The sequence below is a fragment of the Martes martes genome (assembly GCF_963455335.1).
Source record: "Martes martes genome assembly, chromosome: 5".
NCBI classification, from domain to species: domain Eukaryota; kingdom Metazoa; phylum Chordata; class Mammalia; order Carnivora; family Mustelidae; genus Martes; species Martes martes.
Window position 1 is genome coordinate 76,691,664 of NC_137892.1, and position 20,451 is coordinate 76,712,114.

General features: G+C 41.9%; 1 protein-coding gene across 1 annotated transcript in view; it reads left to right on the top strand.

Moving 5' to 3' along the window:
• The first annotated feature begins 12,062 nt into the window (after window positions 1–12,062).
• DEPDC1B (DEP domain containing 1B) overlaps window positions 12,063–20,451 on the top strand; it is a 76,188-nt gene continuing 67,799 nt past the window's right edge. Inside the window, exon 1 of the mRNA XM_080803801.1 lies at window positions 12,063–12,167. Within this exon, the coding sequence (XP_080659927.1) occupies window positions 12,120–12,167 (48 nt within the window). The 5' untranslated portion in view covers window positions 12,063–12,119. The remainder of the gene's footprint in view (window positions 12,168–20,451) is intronic.

Genomic DNA, 20,451 nt, shown 5'->3' on the forward strand with positions numbered 1-20,451 from the left:
ATAAAATCTTAAAAAAAAAAGAACTCTAGAATAGGGGGCCATTTTTAGCACACTTAAAGTATTTTAAAATATTTGTATGATTGTCTGGTCTGTATTTGCTTTCTGCCCTGACTGTAAGCTCCATGAAAGCCATAAGTGCATTTGTTTCGCCTCAGATTTTATCCTGGTTGCTCAGCTTAACCCTGCACAGAGTATACAAAGTCAGCTTGAAATATCTTGGCAGTAAAAATAAAGGCTACTTAAAGACTAAAGGGGACATATTGACAGACCACAAGAGCTGGTTTCAAAGAGACAAATAACAATAATGAATCATAATTTGTTAAATAAGCAAAGATTCATGAGTCCATAATGATACTCAAAAAAGCAGCAGATGGGGGGAAAAATCCAGAAGTGGAGTAGAGGGGACAAAGGCTCTTATTTATAGTGGAACATCAGCTAAAACATGTAGAAGAAATGGCAGCATTAGAAAATTGCTGTTTCCAACAACCATTGTAATAACTGATTACCAATGGAATGTTAAAACCATTGGGTATAAGTTTGTAGGGGAACAGAATATTCATATGGTCTCATCAATTGAGATACAGATTATTTATTAAGTATGAAGGAAAAAGATACTTTTAAAATGAAGAGTTCAGGTGGGTGCCACCTTAACCAAGTGATTAATCTGCATCAGAGATAATGGGATAAACCGGCATGATCTTCCTGATGAGAGGCAGTTGGAAACATACAATATCATCAACATGGTATTCTGGCTAAATAAGATGAATCTAATCATAAGGAAGCATCATTATGTTTGGTGTAACACAGGCAACACACCCTGGCCTTTTCATGTTTGTCAATGTCTTGTGAAAAGGAGGAAGGTTTTTCTAGATCATGGAGAGTAAAGAGACAAGACAAGTAAATGCAGAGTGTGGTCCTTAAAATAGGTATAAAAGAAATTTTGAGATAATTGGAGAAATTTAAATACAGATTATAGATTAGGTAATACTAACATATCAATGTTAAACTTCTTTTTTTTTTTTTTTAAGATTTTATTTATTTATTTGTGAGAGAGCATGAAAGTGGAGGGAGAGGGAGAAGCAGACTCCCCGCCGAGCAGGGAGCCCAATGTGAGGTTCCATCCCTGGACTCCAGGATCATGATCTGAGCCAAAAGCAGACGCTTAACCAACTGAGCCACCCAGGTGCCCAGCAATGTTAAACTTCTTGAGAGTAGGGGAGCCTGGGTGGCTCGGTGGGTTTAAGCCTCTGCTTTCGGCTCAGGTCATGATCCTGGGGTCCTCGGATCAAGCCCCACATCAGGCTTCCTGCTCGGTGGGAAGCCTGCTTCCCCCTCTCTCTGCTTGCCTCTCTGCCTACTTGTGATCTCTATCTGTCAAATAAATTAAAAAAAAAAAACACAAAACTTCTTGAGGGTAAATGGTATTATGGTGAAGTAGACAAATGCCCTTGTTTTTAGGAGATACCAAGGAACTATGGGGGTTCAGCAGGGGAGGCTGGGGGCTGGCAAATGAAGCACTGTGTTAACATCTGATGAATGTATGTGGAGACTATGTAGGTGTCATTGGACTCATCTTTGAACTTTTCTGTAGGTTTGAAATATTTCCAAATAAAAGTTGGGGAGGTAAGTGTTAAGATAAGACAGCTTTAAGCCTGGTCACTAAGAGGGCTTGCTGAAACTTCCTTATCCCTAGATTAGATAGACTTACCTTGTCCTAGTCACCCCTGGCCAACCACAGGCTTCTCCCAGCTCCTGTTCCCTGTGCCCCCTGCTCCAGGGTCCATTATTATAAAAGTGATGATTCTGGGTAGCGGAACAGATTTGGTCAACTTTGTGGGCAGGCAGATCCCAAAGAAAATCCAGCAGGGCCTGAGCCATGCTTGCTGTTTGACCTCCGAAACTCACTGTTCAGAGAAATTCCAAGGCCAGAAATATGCCTATAGGGCAATGATTCTCAATCTAGAGACTGCACATTAGAATCTCTGGAGAATCTGATACTAAGGCTGTTCATTCCTAGAATAGTTAAAGCACCATGTATGGAAGAGGACTCCAGGCATCAACAGTCTGTTTTTTAAGACTTATTTATTTGAGAGAGCACAAGTGGGAGGGGCAGAGGGACAACTAGACTCCCCGCTGAGCAGGGACACTATATGGGGCTTGATTCCAGGACCCTGAGATCATGATCTGAGCTGAGCCAACTGAACCATCCAGAGGCTCCAGGCATCCGTAGTTTCTGAAGCTCCCCAGGTGATTCCAATGTACAGACAGGTTTGAGAATCACTACCCTAAAGAAGTCTGCCTGTGTGGGAATAGGATTAAGTGAGGACTGGAGTATTCACTCCCAGCATCGGTCAGAGAAGAAAAGCAACCCATCTGGGGAGGCCAGGTTATGATAGGATGCAGGCTTCGAAAGGAAAAACCTTTCTTATTAGCTTTAGCATCCATTTTGGAGGCCTCATGGGAATTTCTGCACAATCATGTTGTCTAGACGTAAAAACTGTTTTAGTTATTCTTTCTAATCTGGATGGTTTTTATTTCTATTTCCTGCCTTGTTACACTAGTTAGAATCTCCAGCACAATGTTACATAAAAATGATGAGAGCAGACATCCATGTCTTGTTGCTGATCTTACGGAGGAAGTGTTCACTCTTTCACCATTAATTAATGATTTTAGCTATAGCATGTTCATAGATTCTTATTGAGTTGAGAAACCTCCCTTCTAGTCTCTGGTTTGTTGAGGGTTTTGTGTGTGTGTGTGTGTGTGTGTGTGTGTGTGTGTGTGTTTAAATCAGGAATGGATGTTGGATATAGTCAAATGCTTTTTTCTTTTCCCTTATTAAAAAAAAAACCCAACTTTTAAAAAAATATTTTATTTATTTATTTGACAGAGAGAGAGATCACAGTAGACAGAGAGACAGGCAGAGAGAGAGAGGGGGAAGCAGGCTCCCCGCTGAGCAGAGAGCCCGATGTGGGACTCGATCCCAGGACCCTGAGATCATGACCTGAGCCGAAGGCAGCGGCTTAACCCACTGAGCCACCCAGGTGCCCCAAAACCCAACTTTTAAAAATGGAAATTTCCAACCTAACAAAAGTAGACAGAATAGTAATAAGGAATCCTCATGTATCCATCATCCAGCTAGGTAGAAATGCAAATTCTCAGGGCTCCCAAAAGTGCTACAGAATAGAAACTCTGGGAGGAGGGTCCAGTCATCTGGATTAACAGGTCCTCCAGATGGGTGTGACAGTTCTACAAGCACTGCCCAGAAGAGTTTAAGGAGCTTTTGAAAAGATAACTACAATATAGTGATCACACCTAAAATTTTAAACTTGTAATTCCTGATTACCTTCAACTATCTGTCCAGTGTTCCAACTCCCAATTGCTCCTACTTGCCTTTTGAATTTTTTTAGTTTTTATTAGTTTTACAGTTGGTGGAATTATAGTTCAAATAATGTCTACACAGTGTGACTGGTTCATTTGTCTCTTAAATCTCTCCTGGAATCTCCATCCAGCCTCTACTCTCCCCATCCCTTGCAGTTGCAAACATCTCATTACAGACTCTCCCACATTCCAGATTTTGCTGGTTGCAACCCCCCATATTCTCCCATCCTCCACATTTCCTGAAAATTGGTAGCTGGATCATAACAATGAGGTGTGGTCAGGTTTAGGTTCTATTTGGGGGGCAGGAGGCAAGAATCCTTGGAAGATGGTATTGTGGTCCTTGTCTCTTTCCAAAGCTCCCAGCCCAAATAGGCCTCAAGCCTATTTCATTGCACCTCCTCTGCTCCCATCTCCTTGGGTTCTTTACTTTTTTTGGCCCAGTTTGGAGGCCTGACTTGAATGCTGCTTATGGCCTTTATCGAACATTCCTTTGGGATACTTCTTCTGGTAACTTCTTCAGCTTTGAACACAGAACACACAGGAGGCATTCTCTCCTGTTTTGCTGCCCAGGCCCTCAGGATACTTCTTGGAGAGCCTGCAGAACCCTACCTGCAGTGGTCACCTGGCCTGGAGGAGGGAATCAGATAATAGCATTTCTGTGGTCTATTCTCTTGTCCCTTCTCCCCAGAGCAGCTACCTTCAGGGGGCCTGGAGTCAGGACTGGCATCTGTGTTTTCTTAAGTTTCGAGGGTTCCGGTGTGTGGACAGGCTGGGGGGCCACTTTAGAGTTAAATCTGCATGGACACTCTTCCTCCTATTCCCTCCTTGGGGCTGGAATCAAAACATTGTCCCACTGTTAATTCCAGGGGCAACCCAGTGAGAGATTTTCCAGAGAGAGCTAGATAAGAAAATGTAGTCAAACAGGTTTGAGTGTCTAGAAAGTCTCTAATTTTAAATGAAAAGTCACGAATGGTATATCCGGTCAAGCTGGAAACTGAATGCTGTGTTTTGTCCACTAAATGAAATCCTTTGATCCCTTCCCCCTCTGCTTTCATAGTTGGTGTTTGGGTTACCATGTAAATGGACTAAATTCCTAGTAATCTGTGAGTTGGCTCATGTGTCCTCTTTGGTCTGGGGTAAACTCCTTCTTCTTCTTCTTTTTTTTTTCCTCCTCACATAACCAAAGACCCTGTGACAGTTATTCTGGAGGGTGGGGTGGAGACCAGAGCAGGTGTGAGAATGTCCGGTCAGATGCTGGCCATGTTTGTTTCTTTCTTTTTTTTTTAAGATTTTTAATTTATTTATTTGACAGAGACCACAAGTAGGCAGAGAGGCAGGCAGAGAGAGAGAGAGGAAGAAGCAGGCTTCTGGCTGAGCAGAGAGCTCGACGTGGGGCTCGATCCCAGGATCCTGGGATCATGACCTGAGCCGAAGGCAGAGGCTTAACCCACTGAGCCACCCAGTCGCCCCCATGTTTTGTTTCTTGATTGGATTGCTGGTTGCAAGGGTGTGTTCAGTTTGTGAACAGTCCTCAAACCCTCTACAGGTAATTGTCCATATGTGTTACAATCAATAAAAAGCTGAGAGAAAGAAGAAAGGAAGAAGGGAAGGAAGGCAAGCAGGAAGGCAGGAAGGAAGGAAGGAAGAATGAAGAAAATGAATGAATGAATGAATGAATGAAGGAATGAAGAAAAGAAAAATACGAAATATGAAATAATCATCATTAGTAAGGACAAATGCTTAAAATGATTTTTCAAAATAGGTATCCATGTTAGTTTCAGCTTCTTGACTCTGAAAGAGAAGAAGAGCAGCGTTGTCCCAGGCAAACACAATAACTGTTGTTGCCTTTGTGAGCCCTTCAAGAGAACCGAACTTGTACCGACAGCCGGCCCCAACCCTAGCTCACAGCCCTTCCTTGTTCCAACAGCTCCCGCCGCACAGTCTCATATTCATCCCTGCTCTGGCTTCTGAATGCTCGCCCTGCCCCACTTCTCACTCTCTGGGCTCCCGTGTTCGTGGGGGTCCACAGGCCTCAGCCACCAGGATCCTCTGCTGCAGAAATACCCCGTCAAAGAGCTTACTGTGCAGGAAGCACAGCTTACAAGTGTGTGGCAGTGAGATCTGGCAGCCATGTTTTCTGAAATTTTTGCACATTCTCCCTCTCCTCCACTTTTCTGGGTTTTTTGGTAAATTGAATTCTCTTTGGCTATATTAACTACAGTTGCTATTTGGGATGAATCTTTTTAAAAGGCAGATGATGTCATCCTCGTCTTGAGATGTTTCTTCAAAGCGAGCTTAGGTGCTGCGGGGCAAGACAAGTGATCTGCTAATACTGGAGTTTATTGTTTGGCTACTTGGGCCCTACCCAAAAGTTCAGTAGCATGTATTGATTTGTAATTCTGATGGGGCTAGAACTCAATTCCCGTGCCTTTGGCAGTAGAATGGAAGAGAAGGTCTTTGATGGAGGTCCAGAGCTTAAGCCTACAGAGAAGGAACCGAGAATTCAACAAGCAATGAAGCTGTCACCGGTTCAGGGCAGGCTGGGGAAATAAGGAAAGTGGCGGGAGGGTGCAGGGAAGCCTAGATTCAGGGGTGAAGCAGCAGGATTGAGGGCGAGAGAAATGGATCAGTTGAAGTAGTCAGCCCAAAGGGCTGAAAAGGGACCGTGGAGAAGGCTTCTGTTCTCTCTATATTCTTCCTTCCTCAAAGTCCTCATGTACCTGCAGGGCTCCAGCTTACCCAAGTCTATCTCCCCCACCCTTTCGATCTAATATTTTCAACCACGGGTCACCCCTATTTGGAAGTTTCACTGCCAGTCGAATGCTGCGTGTCCAAACTTCAACTTCTTCTTCTTTTTTTTTTTTAGATTTCATTTACTTATTTGACAGAGAGATCACAAGTATGCAGAGAGGCAGGCAGAGAGAGAGAGAGAGCGCGCGGGGGAAGCAGGCTCCCTGCTGAGCAGAGAGTCCGGATGGATGCGGGGCTCCATAGCCCCATGCGGGGCTCGATCCCAGGACCCTGGGGCCATGACCTGAGCTAAAGGCAGAGGCCTAATCCACTGAGCCACCCAGGTGCCCATAAAACCCAACTTCTTTTGGCCTTTGGTGTTTAGGAGGAACAGGTCCAGTGACACCAGTGAATTCTCAAACACCAGTCAGTATTTCCCCACAGTGTGCATAAACATGAAGGGGAGAGAACGTCAGAGGCATACCAAGTGGGCGAATCCTAGGTGGTGGCCCAGGCTCCCTTCCAAGCTGGATGACACACTCTTCTACCAGCCTCCGGGATGGGAGTTTTAAGGTTTTGCCTAGTCAAAACTAGAAATCTGTGCAAGTCATGGATCTCTGGAGTCACCGGTAAGGAGTCAAATCATAAAAACCTATGGAGTAGAGATACCCGTAGGTACCTCTTTGGGAGGAATCACTAACACTGAATTTTAAACAAGTTACTGTGGTGATTCTTATGAATAGTCAAGTCCCTTCTCTTTGTTCCTTCTTGCTTACCCAGACAAAGCCTGTTTCACTGTGACTAATGGTGCAATCTTTCTGCCAGTCTTCTAGGTGACATTTAGAGCCACATCTGGCTTTTTCTTTTAACTCATCCCTTATAGCTGAACATTCGCTAAGTCCTGATGTTTCTACTATCCCCTCTTCTGCCATGTAGTAGCTAGAACAGACGTTAACTGAGAACTTATGTATATAAGATGTATGTTTTTTATTGTCATATGAAGAATTATAATACATTTAATGATTAAAAACAACACCTGTTGGGGCGCCTGGGTGGCTCAGTGGGTTAAAGCCTCTGCCTTCTGCTCAGGTCATGATCCCAGGGTACTGGGATTGAGCCCCACGTTGGGATCTCTGCTCACGGGGAGCCTGCTTCTCTGCCTACTTGTGATCTCTGTCTGTCAAATAAATAAATAAATAAAATCTTAAAAAAAACCCCAACAACACTTGTTTATTTGCTTACAGTTCAGCAAGTCAGAAGTCTGGGGTGGGGTGACTGTGCTCTCTGCTGAGTGTATTAGGTGTTAGAAGCCTGAAATTAAGACCTCAGCCAGGCTGATTTCTCCTGTGGAGGCTCTGGGGGAAAAATCTGCTTCTGTGTTCATTCAGGGTGACAGAATTCACTTCCATTTCGAATCTCTGACTTCTGCCAACAGCTGGAGAAAACTTTTCTCTTCAGGGGCTCATGCGATTAAGTCAGGCTTGTCTACATAATCTCCCTATTCCAAGGTCAACTGATTTGGAACCTTTATAGCATAGGCCCATTCCCTTTACAGCAGTACCTGGGGTTGTGTTTGACTGAAAATGGGAGGAGCGGTAGATACACCGGGTCTAGGAATCTTGGAGACAGTCTTGGAATTCTGCCTACCATACAAGGGAAGCAGAACTCTAAGAAATCTGCTTGTATTTCCTTAAGTAAGTCTTTCAGTAGCTCTATGAAACAGATACCACTATTATTTCCATTTTTTTAAAATTAGGAACTGACACACAGGAGAAGAGGCTTGTCCAATATTACGCAGCTGATTTTATAACACTCCACTGCTCATGGATCTTCATGTCTGTATTCATTCAACTACCTTCCAAATGGCTTTCCTGTTTGCATGATCTGGTTCTTTGGATTTATTCAGTAAACCTTGGCCACATCAATGCTGGTTAAAATTTTTGTCATCAGGGGCGCATGGGTGGCTCAGTGGGTTAAGCCTCTGTCTTAGGCTCAGGTCATGATCTCCGTGTCCTGGAATCGTATTGGGGTCACTGCTCAAGCGGGAGCCTGCTTCCCCCTCTCACTCTTTGCCTGCCTCTCTGCCTACTTGTGATCTCTGCCTGTCAAATAAATAAATAAAATCTTTAAAAAAATTTTTGTCATCAAGTGGCTTTCCTAGATACAAAGATATTATACTTAGTGATAGCAACAAAGAAGCCCTGTCCTGATGTGCGAGAAAATGAACTATGCCCAAATATGAGAATCCATTCAGCTGCTTCTCTGGCAAATGTTTTATTATGCTAACTTAGAACTGTAATGGTTTGATTGTGAAGTGGCTGGGGAGGTGTGTGTGTGTGTGATTATAGCACAAGACACTGGGTATGGATTCTGTCTTTTCAGACATGAAGGAGCGAGTGCAGATAATTCTTAAAAATAAGACAAAACAGAGTATTAGGTTCAGTAGCAAATTTTATAGGTCATACTGAAAATATAAAAGCTATTATACTGCAGAGTATATGTATGTAAGACATATTTAGGGACAGAATGGATTGAATGAATCTTTAGGAGATGAATAACTTATGAAGCTTAGTTTTACCTGCTTATCCATTTATTCCTTCAACAAGTATTTGTTGATTGACACCATGTGCCAAGCATTGTATCAACCACATTTATTTATTGTTTTCTCCTAGAGTATTGCAAGCTTCCAAACTGGTTTTCCTGCTTTCACTCCACACCTACCCCCATTCCAGTCCGCTACCCACACAGTGGCCAGATGCTTTAAAAAAAACCTGCTGAGATCTTGACACACTCTCAAAACTTTCTAATACATTTTCAGCCAATTCAGAGTAAAATCCAAATTCTAAAACCTAAGGAGCTCTTTTCTTTGTGTCCAAACCTATCTCCTCCCTTCTTCCTTTCACTCACTCCACTCTAGAGAACACAGACCTCCTTCCCATGTTCCCTGGACGTGGCCATCATGTGTCCACCTCACGCTTTCATGTGGGTCGTTATTCCATTAGCTTAGAAGGTCCTCCCCCTAGACAGTAATTCCTTTATTTGACTCAGATTGTTTACTCAAATGTCACTTCCACTGGGCACCTGAGCCAAAATAGCATTCCTGTCTCCAACATCGTCTCCTTTTTCTTCTACTTTTCTTTCCAACACTCAATTACCACCTGACAAATTATATATATTTTTATGTGTACTGTTGGCTTGCTGTCTCCTCCCCAACTAAGATGTCAGTTCCTGGGAACAGGGACTTTGTCTTTTCTCCTAAAATATTCCAGTGACTGTAACAGTGCCTGGCACATTGTAGGAACACAGACATAGTGAGTAAGTGAATGAATGAATGTAAATCTCTATTTTTTGTGGTATTTATTTTTTAAACACTGAAATAAAAATATGATTTAACAGTTTCAATGAAATAGTATGGTTTTACATTTTCCATATGTTTTTAGCCTTTCTCTATCACCCATATCCCCAAAGAATATGATGCCCCTATGTGTGAAGAGTATTAATACAGTTTCTGGGGGGAACACTTCCCAATAGAGTGGTGACAGAACGGACCAAAAGCTTTGGAAATCAAATCACAGATTTTACAACTTTTAAGAACCTCAACAAATGGACTGTCTTCATGGCTTAAATACCAAGAAACGTAACTTAATGTAGTTGCAGTACAATCCAAATGGCTAAAGTCTAACGTAAGCAGTGAATAACTTGGGTTTCAGCAGACAAGTTCTTCCAAGATAACCCATCCAACAAGCTGGGAGACTTTCCAGGCAGTAGAATGACTGAATTTAGCAGTCAGGAACTCTCTTGGCACAAAAGGCCTTGCTCCCGACCACTCCCTACTCAGTGACTGAGAAACACAATTTCCTATCCCATAATACATTTGATACATCTGTTGCTTTTTGCTCCACAGCTTGGAATTTACCATTGTCAGTGACAAGTCAGCTTGTGATGGTGAAATTGCCAATACTCAGTGTTCCTTATAAAGATGTTCAGAGGCTGAGTCAAAGCTTCTACAGGATCTTGATGGCCCTACACTTAAATATGGCAGGGAAGAGTATGCACAGAAATATCCCAATTGTTTTTATGTGATGCCGAAAGACTGGTAGATTATCAGCAGCCCAATTTAAAATGCATTCACAGAGACTGTGGTCTCTGATATGCAGATCATTTGGAGATATGTTTTTTCCCAGTAAAAGGAATTATCTTGTCTATAGCTCATGATGGGCTCCTGGGAAAACACTGGGGAAGCAGGGCATAACCTTTTGTATCAGATTCCAGTTCCACAATGGTTGCTAGTGGTGACATATAGACAAGGTTCTGAAATTACTTTTCTTTCTCTTATGCCCCATTGGAGTCCTTTCTGATTAGGATTCACTCCTTGAAGGTAAAAATTATCTTTATATTACTTTTATTGCTTTTCTTTTCTAAAGATTTTATTTACTTATTTGACAGACAGAGATCACAAGTAGGCAGAGAGGCAAGGGGAAGCAGGCTCCCTGGGGAGCAGAGAGCCCAATATGGGGCTCGATCCCAGGACTCTGGGATCATGACCTCAGCCGAAGGCAGATGCTTTAACCCACTGAGCCACTGAGGTGCCTCTGCTTTTTCTGATTAAAAAAGTAACACACACATGTCATCTCAGAATTTTGGGGGGCTTTCTAGGATGTACCAAATGAAGGTGGGAGTCTGATCTTTTACCCAGATTTAAAAAAAATATTTTTATTTAGGGGCGCCTGGGTGGCTCAGATCATTCTCAGGGTCCTAGGTCCGAGCCCTGCATCGGGCTCTCTGCTAGGTGGGGAGCCTGCTTCCCCCACCCCCCTGCTTGCCTCTCTGCGTACTTGTGATCTCTCTCTCTGTCAACTAGATAAAGAAAATCTTTTTTAAAAAAAGATTTTATTTATTTATTTGAGAGACAGAGACAGCTAGTGAGCACGAATTGGGGTGGGGGAGGGGAAAAGGCAGAGGGAGAAGGAGAAGCAGACCCTAGGACCCCGATCTCATGACTTCAAGACTAAAGGCAGGTGCTAACTGATGGAGCCACCGAGGCTTCTCTTACCCAGATTTTTATTATGGTATCTTATCCTGGATACTCACTGAAGTGACCAGATATGAACTCCCCCCACCCTCCCGGGGCCCCAGATTTGAACTTTGAACTGGAGTTGAAGGCATAGAGTGGTGACCTCATTTGTCCCTTTTAACAAATAGCAAATCAGACCTGCAATTTCTGGGGAGAAAATTCTGAGCAGTAAAACAACTCATACCCCAATGGCAAAAGACATAAATTTTCAGGCTGATATAAAACACAGAATTCGAATTCAAGGGATTACTCTACCAAAAGAAAAAACAGGAAGCTGAATAGGGACTGTTTACAGCTCGTTATTGTTCCTACACGCTGTGGACACTCCGTGGGGTCAAGTGCCCTTACCCAGTGTTTCAGTGTCCTTCCACTTATAGAGGAGCTGCACGGGCTTCATTTCACTACTACCCGTCCCAATCCTATTAGCAGCACCTGCACGTTTACTCTACCTACGAAAGGCGGACAGGGATTTGTTCATGCAGTCCACGGTTTCCGATCAACGAATTACACACTTTCATTGACCCTCTAGCAGAGACAGCGTTGCGGGGGGGGTTGGGGAAGTCCGGCGGGCCAGGCTCGCCCCAGGACAAAGCGGGGGCACCCCTCACCGTCTGCGCACACGCTGGTGTACGCGCGCGGGACAAAGGTGGACAGGCGACTCTGTCCCCGGCCACTCTGCGAGCAGAGCTCCTACGGCCGCAGCAGTTTGGGTGGAGACGCCAGCTCAGTCACCGCGCCTACCTGGCTGGGAGGGGGTGTGCCGGGAATCCCAAGGTCTGGGTGTCTCCACCCCTCACTTCCCGTCACGTGCCTCCGCGCCACCCAATCAGCGTCCGCAGCGCACAGGCTCACAATTCAAACTGCGGCGCCGCCAGCTCGCAGGGATCCGCGCTGGGGCGGCCTCCGCCGCCGCCGCCGCCGCAGCTGCGTACCCGCCATGGAACACCGCATCGTGGGGCCCGGCCCGTACCGAGCCACCAAGCTGGTGAGTGGAGGTGCCGGGGCCTGGGCGAAGCCACCGGCCCCAGGGTCCCCGGGCCTGGCAGTGGGCCGCGTCCTTGTCAGTCCTCGCCTCTGCAACGTTGGCGCGGCCCGAGGCGGGACCCGTTTTCGCCAAGGGCGGCCGTTTTCTGAACGATTCTCAAAGAAAGGCTTACCGGGTCAGGAGCTCGACAGGAGTGGGTGGGAGCAGCTTTGTTCCCGAGACATTGGCCTGGTTTTCGGTAGTAAGTGACGCCTTCGGATTTAAAGCGCCCGAAAGACCAGGGTGACCCCACCCCCCACCCCCTTTGTCCCCTGGAATCGAACGCCTGTAGCGGGGAGAGGAAGGACTGCGTTGGTAACCTCAGGGCCCTCCACCCCTTGTAACACTCACCCACCGCCACAGAACGGGCAGGGCGTGTCTCCGTCCTGAGTGTCACTTGTGGTGACACCTGAGGTTCTTTCTAACGGTGCCCGGAACGCACGTGGGTCTTGGCCGCTTTTCTGGCTCCCAGGGAGCGTTTCTGGTTCTGTCAGTATCGACCTAAATCAGCGGTTGGCCCGAATGGATGTTCTGAAAGAGCCTTTACAGACATTGAAGGTCCAGGGTGCTGCTTTTTCTCCTGGGAGAAGAACTTTGGTATTCAGGGTTCTGATGCGTAGTTGATTTCTTTGTGACCTGGAGCAAGTGATGTTAGTGATTTGCGTTTTAAAGGATCACTATAATGGAATAAGTGGTGGCAATTTGGTAATGTCAATTGCAGGTGTTTGGAGACTCTCTATGGAAGCTTGCTGGTAATTGGGAGGAGGGGACCCTCCTTGTGGTACCATAAGTGGTAAAACACTTATGGCCACATATAATTTGGGAATTAGTTTCATTGTTCTGTGTAACCTAACGGATATCCAGGAAAAGACAGGCGCAAGGTGGGAGGAGTTACCGCACTCATCTTTGCCAACAATCTGCTATAGGCATGCATATAATGATTCATTCATTTAAAAAAAAATCAGCAAATATAAATTTAGATTTTCCTTTGGGCTAGCCTCTAGGAGATGTGAATGGTGCTGACAGGGGACAAATAGTTTTTTTGTTTTGTTTTTAATGTTTTCATATTTACTTACACTTCACAATTGCTTCTACCGTTTGGAACCATCTGGAATCTGGGCTATTGGTAGGTCCATGTTTAGGGATGAGATAGAGATTGTGCTTCATCAGGGACTTTAGAAAACTTTACTCTCCTATGTCAGGGGAAAAACATCCCTCTCCCCCAAATTTATTCACAGCACTTATGCAAGGGAAACAGAAGCTCAGAATCTTGGGGTAGGTAGTTCTCATCCTTCCTACTTTAGACTAAAAAGAGTTACATCCTGGGGCGCCTGGGTGGCTCAGTGGGTTAAAGCCTCTGCCTTCGGCTCGGGTCATGATCCCGGGGTCCTGGGATCGAGCCCCGCATCGGGCTCTCTGCTCAGCGGGGAGCCTGCTTGCCTTCCTCTCTCTCTCTGCCTGCCTCTCTGCCTACTTGTGATCTCTGTCTGTCAAATAAATAAATAAAATCTTAAAAAAAAAAAAAAAAAGAGTTACATCCTGATTGGAACTGTTTTAAATCTCATTCACTGAATTGTGTGAATTACTACTTTTCGTGGATGTATAGTACCTATGTAATAAGGCACTGCTTCATTCTGAGTCACATTAACATATTATCAAAGGAATTTATAAAGAAACATGTTCTTTGTTCTCCAGAAGCTGTCAGCCCCTAAGAAGTGATATTCAAGTCAAGTTTAGCTAAGACTGATCAAATTAAGCAGGAAATTTAATTATGTGACTAATTAATGAAAGCACTTCAATTTTACCAGAACTTCCCAGGTAGTCCATTCACTTGTCAAATTTATTCTATTTGAGACCTTTGATCTTAAACCAAGATTCTGGAAGCACAGAAAACTATAGCAAAATTTTTTTTAAAAAGCGAGTTTTTTTGTGATCTCTGTCATCATTGTAGATGATTTAACCTCATTATATGTATAAATGTTTCTTGGAGCATAATTCAGTTGTGCCTTACAACTTTTACCAGGTAAATCACAAAGTTTGTGACTAGTCCTCTCTTCACTTACCTTCCCCAGCTCACCTTTCCATCTCGCTCTCCTCGCTTATCATTTCCCCCTTCTCCCAAGATCACCCTCAACCCAGTCCTCAGGAAAGGCTTGGGAAAATCATTGGCATAGAAGGAGCAGGCCTTTACTTCTTCCTTTCATGACTCCCTTAACTTTTTCAAACCATGTACACCTCCATTTTCTAAAGCACCAAAGTCTTATCTGAAAATAACATTTTATGGATGAGGTAAATTTTTATGCCAAAAATCAAATGACTGACTCTAAGTCATTACATGGTGAATATGGAAGTTAAATTAGCAACTTATTCATCTTAATTGAAATAGCTTTCACTTTTGTAACCCACATACAAATACAGTTGACCCTTGAACAATGTGGGGGTTAGGAGCGCCCACCCATGCGCAGTTGAAAGTCCATGTATAACTCCCCCAAAACTTAACTACTAACGGCTTGCTGTTCTCTGGAAGTCTTACTGATAGATAACATAAAGAGTCAATTAACACATTTTCTATGTTGTATGTATTACATCCTGTATTCTTATAATAAAGTAAGCTAGAGAAAAGAAAATGTTACTAAGAAAATCATAAGGAAGTGTGCCTGGGTGGCTCAGTCGATTGTTTCCGCCTTTGGCTTAGGTCATGATCCCAGAGTGCTGGGACTGAGTCCTGGGTCTTGGGCTCCCTGCTCAGTAAAGAAGTCTGCTTCTCCCCCAGCGTCTCCCCTCTGCTTGTGCTCTCTTCCTTTCTCTCTCTCAAATAAATAAATAAAATCTTTTAAAAAGAGAAAATCATAAGGAAGAGAAAATACATTGACAGTACTGTACTGTATTTGTTGATAAAAATCTGTATATAAAGTGGACCTATGTAGTTCAACCTCTCTTGTTCAAGGGTCAACTATAGTTCATCATTTTAATAGAAATAATGAGGAGAAAGAAAATTGCTTTTATAAAAACTGCTTTAATCTACTGAGTCTTTGAACTTAATGCTGAGTTACCTCTATCATCTGATGCAAGTGGTAAACTTTAAAACACCTACAGCTGTCACTGAATCTGAGAACTAGAATGGACATGAACAATTGTCTAGTCCGGTTTCCTCCTTCTCTTGAGGCCTAAAGGGGTGAACTGACTTGATCAGGTTCTCCCTGCTAGTCTTGGCAAATTCAGCTAGAATTAGAGTTTGGTTGTCTCTGCGCTCTGAGGCCAGGTGCATGATAGCACCATTATCACAATATTTTTGGTACTAAGAAGGAAGGAAATGGAATCAATATCCTGGAGAAAAGAACAGGAAACATGTTTCAGTAGTCACTGCTGTATTTTGTAGTTTGGCTCATGATGTGAAGTAAAAAACAGTTGTATGAGTCCTTATTTCAGATCCCTAGTTTAAGGGATAAATAAGTAATACAAAGTTTTTTTAATTACAAACAAATCTCTTTTGTTCCCTTTGCTATAAAGATTTTCTCTCCAAATAATATGTCATGGGGAAAAAATCACATTTTTAAGCTCTGTCTTGTTCTTTGTTGACATAAAGGATATTTTCCTTCCAAGTGTAACTGAGAATTTTGAGTTATTTTACAGAAAGCATAATTCTTCTTTTTTGATGGAGTAGCCAAATAACAACATAGTTATTTTTAGAAGTAAGTAGGAAAAGAGATCATGGTTTTTTTATTTTTTTAAATTTATTTTATTTTATTTTTTTAAAGATCATGGTTCTCACTAGGTTTTAGAATTCTGAAATGTTTCATGTATTGAGTAAATATAATCCATAATGATAAATGCCATTAAAAATCAACATAAATTAAAAATTCATTTTACAAGTTATTTTTTTAAGAGATGCAAGCTTTGATAAAGATGTCTTTTTTTTTTTTTTTTTTTTTTTAAGATTCTATTTATTTATCTCACAGACAGAGATCACAAGTAGGCAGAGAAGCAGGCAGAGAGAGAGGGGGAAGCAGGCTCCCTGCCAAGCAGAGAGCCCGATGCAGGGCTGGATCCCAGGACCCTGGGATCATGACCTGAGCTGAAGGCAGAGGCTTTAACCCACTGAGCCACCCAGGCACGCCTGATTAAGATGTCTTATTAGAAAAATTTCTAGTGTGAAATAAAAACCAGCTATCAACAGAATCAGTAAAAATCCAGACATAATTTTTTTTTTTCCTGTGTGTAGAATGCACTGAATGAAATGGTCATTCAGAAGAGTAAAAGTATGAGAATAAAGGAGACTATAGGTGACTTTGATCTACCAGACTTTTAAACTTAGTATTATTTGACTGTAATCACAATGGTGTAGTATTGCATAGGAAGACATAAATAGCTCAGTGGGAAAGAAAATGGAGTTCAGAATAGAATCAAGAAAGATACTATGTAAGGTAACTTAATATTGCAATTCATTGAAAAAAGGGTGACATAATTGACTCTCCATTTGGAAAAAAATAAAGTTAGAGATACTCTCCTCCCACCATAAAAAATTCTAGTTGAAGATTCAAATATTTTTTAAAAATCCCTTTCAAATATTTAAAGAAAACTTTGATAAATATTTTTAATACCACTGAATGGGGATATCTCTAATTTCCTTCCTCTAAACGAAGGGGATCCAGGATTCAGGAAATCCTGAAGCTATAAAGAAAATAAAGATATATTTGTTTCATTAACATCACCATCAACAACAAAACCTTCATATAGCTAGAGACCACATAAATTGATTAGCCAGGAGAAAACAATTCTAATATTTTTTAAAAGGATTAATACTACATATTCATTCAGAGTACCTTTATTAAACACGTGTACCCTAAGACAGGCACTGTCTTCAGTTGTGAAGATACTGAACTGAGCAAAATAGACTTAACTTTCCTGACTTCTATGCACTTTGACTTAAATGCTAGATTTAAACATTTTAAAAAATTGATTAAGAAAAAGAGGAAGACAACCCAATAGAAAAAGGTCAAGTCTCAGATAAATAGACGAAAATTACTTAAGATGAAGATAGGAACATACAAAGAAAGTATAGAGACATCATTTCTTGAACATGGATTGGCAGAAACGAAAATGGTAACATCTAGTAATGGCCACAGATAAGGCAGTATGCTCTTATATTGTTGGTAGGACTGTGAATTGTTATATCTGATTTAAATATGCTGATAAAATTTATAAATCCATTCTTTCACAAATAAAAACATTGGTCCTTTAGGTTATTTATTTATTTGAAAGAGAGAGAGCAAGACAGGTAAGTGCGGGGGAGGGCGAGGGACAAGGTCAAGCCAACCCCATGCAGAGCACAGAGCCCACCCCATCTGAGGTGGGGCTCTCTCTCAGGGCCCTCATGACCAGAGGTGAAATCAAGAGTCAGATGCTTAAGCAGCGAGTCACCCAGGTGCCCCAGGAGTTTTAAGTAATATTTTGAAACAACAACGTGGAAACAGATCCATGCCCATCAGTTAGAAAATGCTTAAGTAAATTATGGCATTCATTCATTCATAAGAGTGGGCTAGATCTATAGGTGTTGACACAGAAAGACATCTATGCTGTGTTCAGTGCAAAAACAAACTGGGGAGTGTGTACAGTAGGATTGGTCACATTTTTTTTTAAGGTTTTATTTATTTATTTAACACAGAGAGAGAAATCACTAGTAGGCAGAGAGGCAGGCAGGAGTGGGTGGGTGGGGAAGCAGGCTCCCTGCTGAGCAGAGAGCCCAATGTGGGGCTCTATCCCAGGACCCTGAGACCATGACCTGAGCTGAAGGCAGAGGCCTAATCCACTGAGTCACACAGGCGCCCCAGTCCATCACATTTCTTAAAAAGGAAAGCAAACAACAATCCTAGTAATAAATAATATACATTAAAAAGGAAGAATTCTATGTGTGTGATAGGTATGTGGGATCCGAGAGGGACTGAGCAATCTCTTTTATATATGCTTCTGCATTTAATTTGTTACAATGTGCATTATAGCCTAATTAAAATAAGTAGAGGAACTACTCACCAGCTTGAGTCAATTAATAGGCATATTTACTTCTGGTTTGAAATATAGGATTCCAGGGACCCATGTCTTCATTACATTTATTAAGTAATGTATAAAGTACTATGCATTAAGTTTAATTGATAATGATTATGATAATTGAATCAACATAAAATAAATGAAAATCTTTTTTATTAACTCCTCTTCCTTCCCCACTCCCAGCATGTTTGATCAAGACTAACATGAAGGCTAGGTGTCAGCAGAGAATTAAAATGACAGTGATTAAAAATATGTGGAGATTGTTTAAAACTTATGTTTGTGTTTATAGGTATAGGTGGTATAATGAAATGAGTATACTCAGTAAGTTTTCATGTGAGCACCCTGTGTAACTGATAGGTAGATCAAGAGATGTAACATTCCTAGCACTCCATAGGTACCCCTTGCCTTTCTTTGTTTTGACCTACATACAAATTAACCACTGTTATGATTTCTAATACCATGGATTAATACCATGACTTTATGTAAATGGAACCATATAGTTTTTTTGTTCTTTTTTTTTTTTTTTTTTTTTTTTAAAGTAGGCTCCATGACCAATGTGGAACAGGGCTTGAACTCATGACCCGGAGAAAAAGACCTGAGCTGAAATTGAGAGTGGGATGCTCAAGTGAATTAGCCACCTACATGCCCCCAGCCTTGACAATCTTTTATTTGCAAACTTCCCACTCAAAAGAAAAAAAAAAAAACTTTTAAAAATGTATTTTATTCATTCAATAAGTATATACTGGAGATATTACCACCAAGTTGTCCCTTCACGTGAACTTAATGGATTCTTACATTAATGAGAAACAAATGATCAAAACTATGGGTAAAACTGAGCCAGATATGCGCAATTCACTTCTTGGAGCCCTATGTTTAATATGATTTTCCTTCATTCAACGAATAAGTACTGTTTATTACATGAAAAGCATTATAGGGAGAGAAAAAATGAGAGATGTACGAGACATAGTGCCTGATGTCAAAACGTTTAAAAATTCTGCAAAATATTTTCCTATTTAAAAAAAAAAAAAACAAAACAACAAACCTTAGACATCCACCCCTTCATCAGCCTTCCCTAGAGTAAATGAAATGTTCACATATGGTATCCTTCCTACATAGTTAAACCAACAGCTTTTTCAGACCCTAGGCTTCCTGCCAGCCCTCCTTAAAGTCCTGGAAACTCACAGTCATACTCTCATAACCATTCTCCCTCCTCCCAGCCTTCTCTTTCAGGTGTATCACTGCACAAACTGAATATTTACTTCTCTCCTCCCTTCCCACTGAAATCAGAAAATCTTTTTTCTAACAACTACAGTTCTGATCTCGGCATATTCTTTTTATTTTTCCCCCTTCTTGGCTCCTTTTCCCTTCTGATCAGGCCTTTTCTTCCAGGTTTCTCTTCATTCCTCCTCCTGCCCAACCCCCTCTGCAACGATGGTCCACTCTTCTTCCACACAACACCAGGGGCATAGAGGACCAAGTCTGGGTCTGTGCAAGCATGCACCCTAGACATAGAGCACAGCACCCAACACACAGTAGGGATTCAGCAAGTAAATGCTTAATTGGTCATTCACTTTTTCTACTTTCTTTAACTACCTTCTAACTTGATGCAATTGAATTCTACTCTGATTCTGAATCTTGTCTTCCTTGTAACCAAATTCAGACATCATTTTGCCTTAGGTATATATTAGTCTTTCTACTTCATTTGACACTGTTATATGCCATCCTCCAAATTAAGTTGGTCCAGATTTAAATAATTTTTTAACATCTTAAAAACACACAAGAAACAAGACAAGCCCCTGTAGGATAACATTTAACTAGAATTTCTAAAACAAACAAACAAAAAAACCCCTTAAAACATGAATGAAAAGACAGACACTCCAATAGAAAAAAAAGGAAAATAACTTGAACAGGCATTTCACATGAAAAGATCTTTAAACTTACCATAATATATGCAAAGATGTTCAACTTTATTAATTAGAAATAAAATGCAAAAGTAGTCCACAATGCAGTACTACTGCATGCCTACAAAATGGCTAAAATGAAAAGATAGGCAACACTAAGTGCTGCTGAGAATGTAGAACAACTGGAAACCTCATATGTTGCTGGTGGGAATATAAATCAGTACAACCACTTTGGAAAACAGTTTGGCAACCTTTGTAAAAGTTAAATGTATGCACACCTCATACTCCAGCAATTTCCA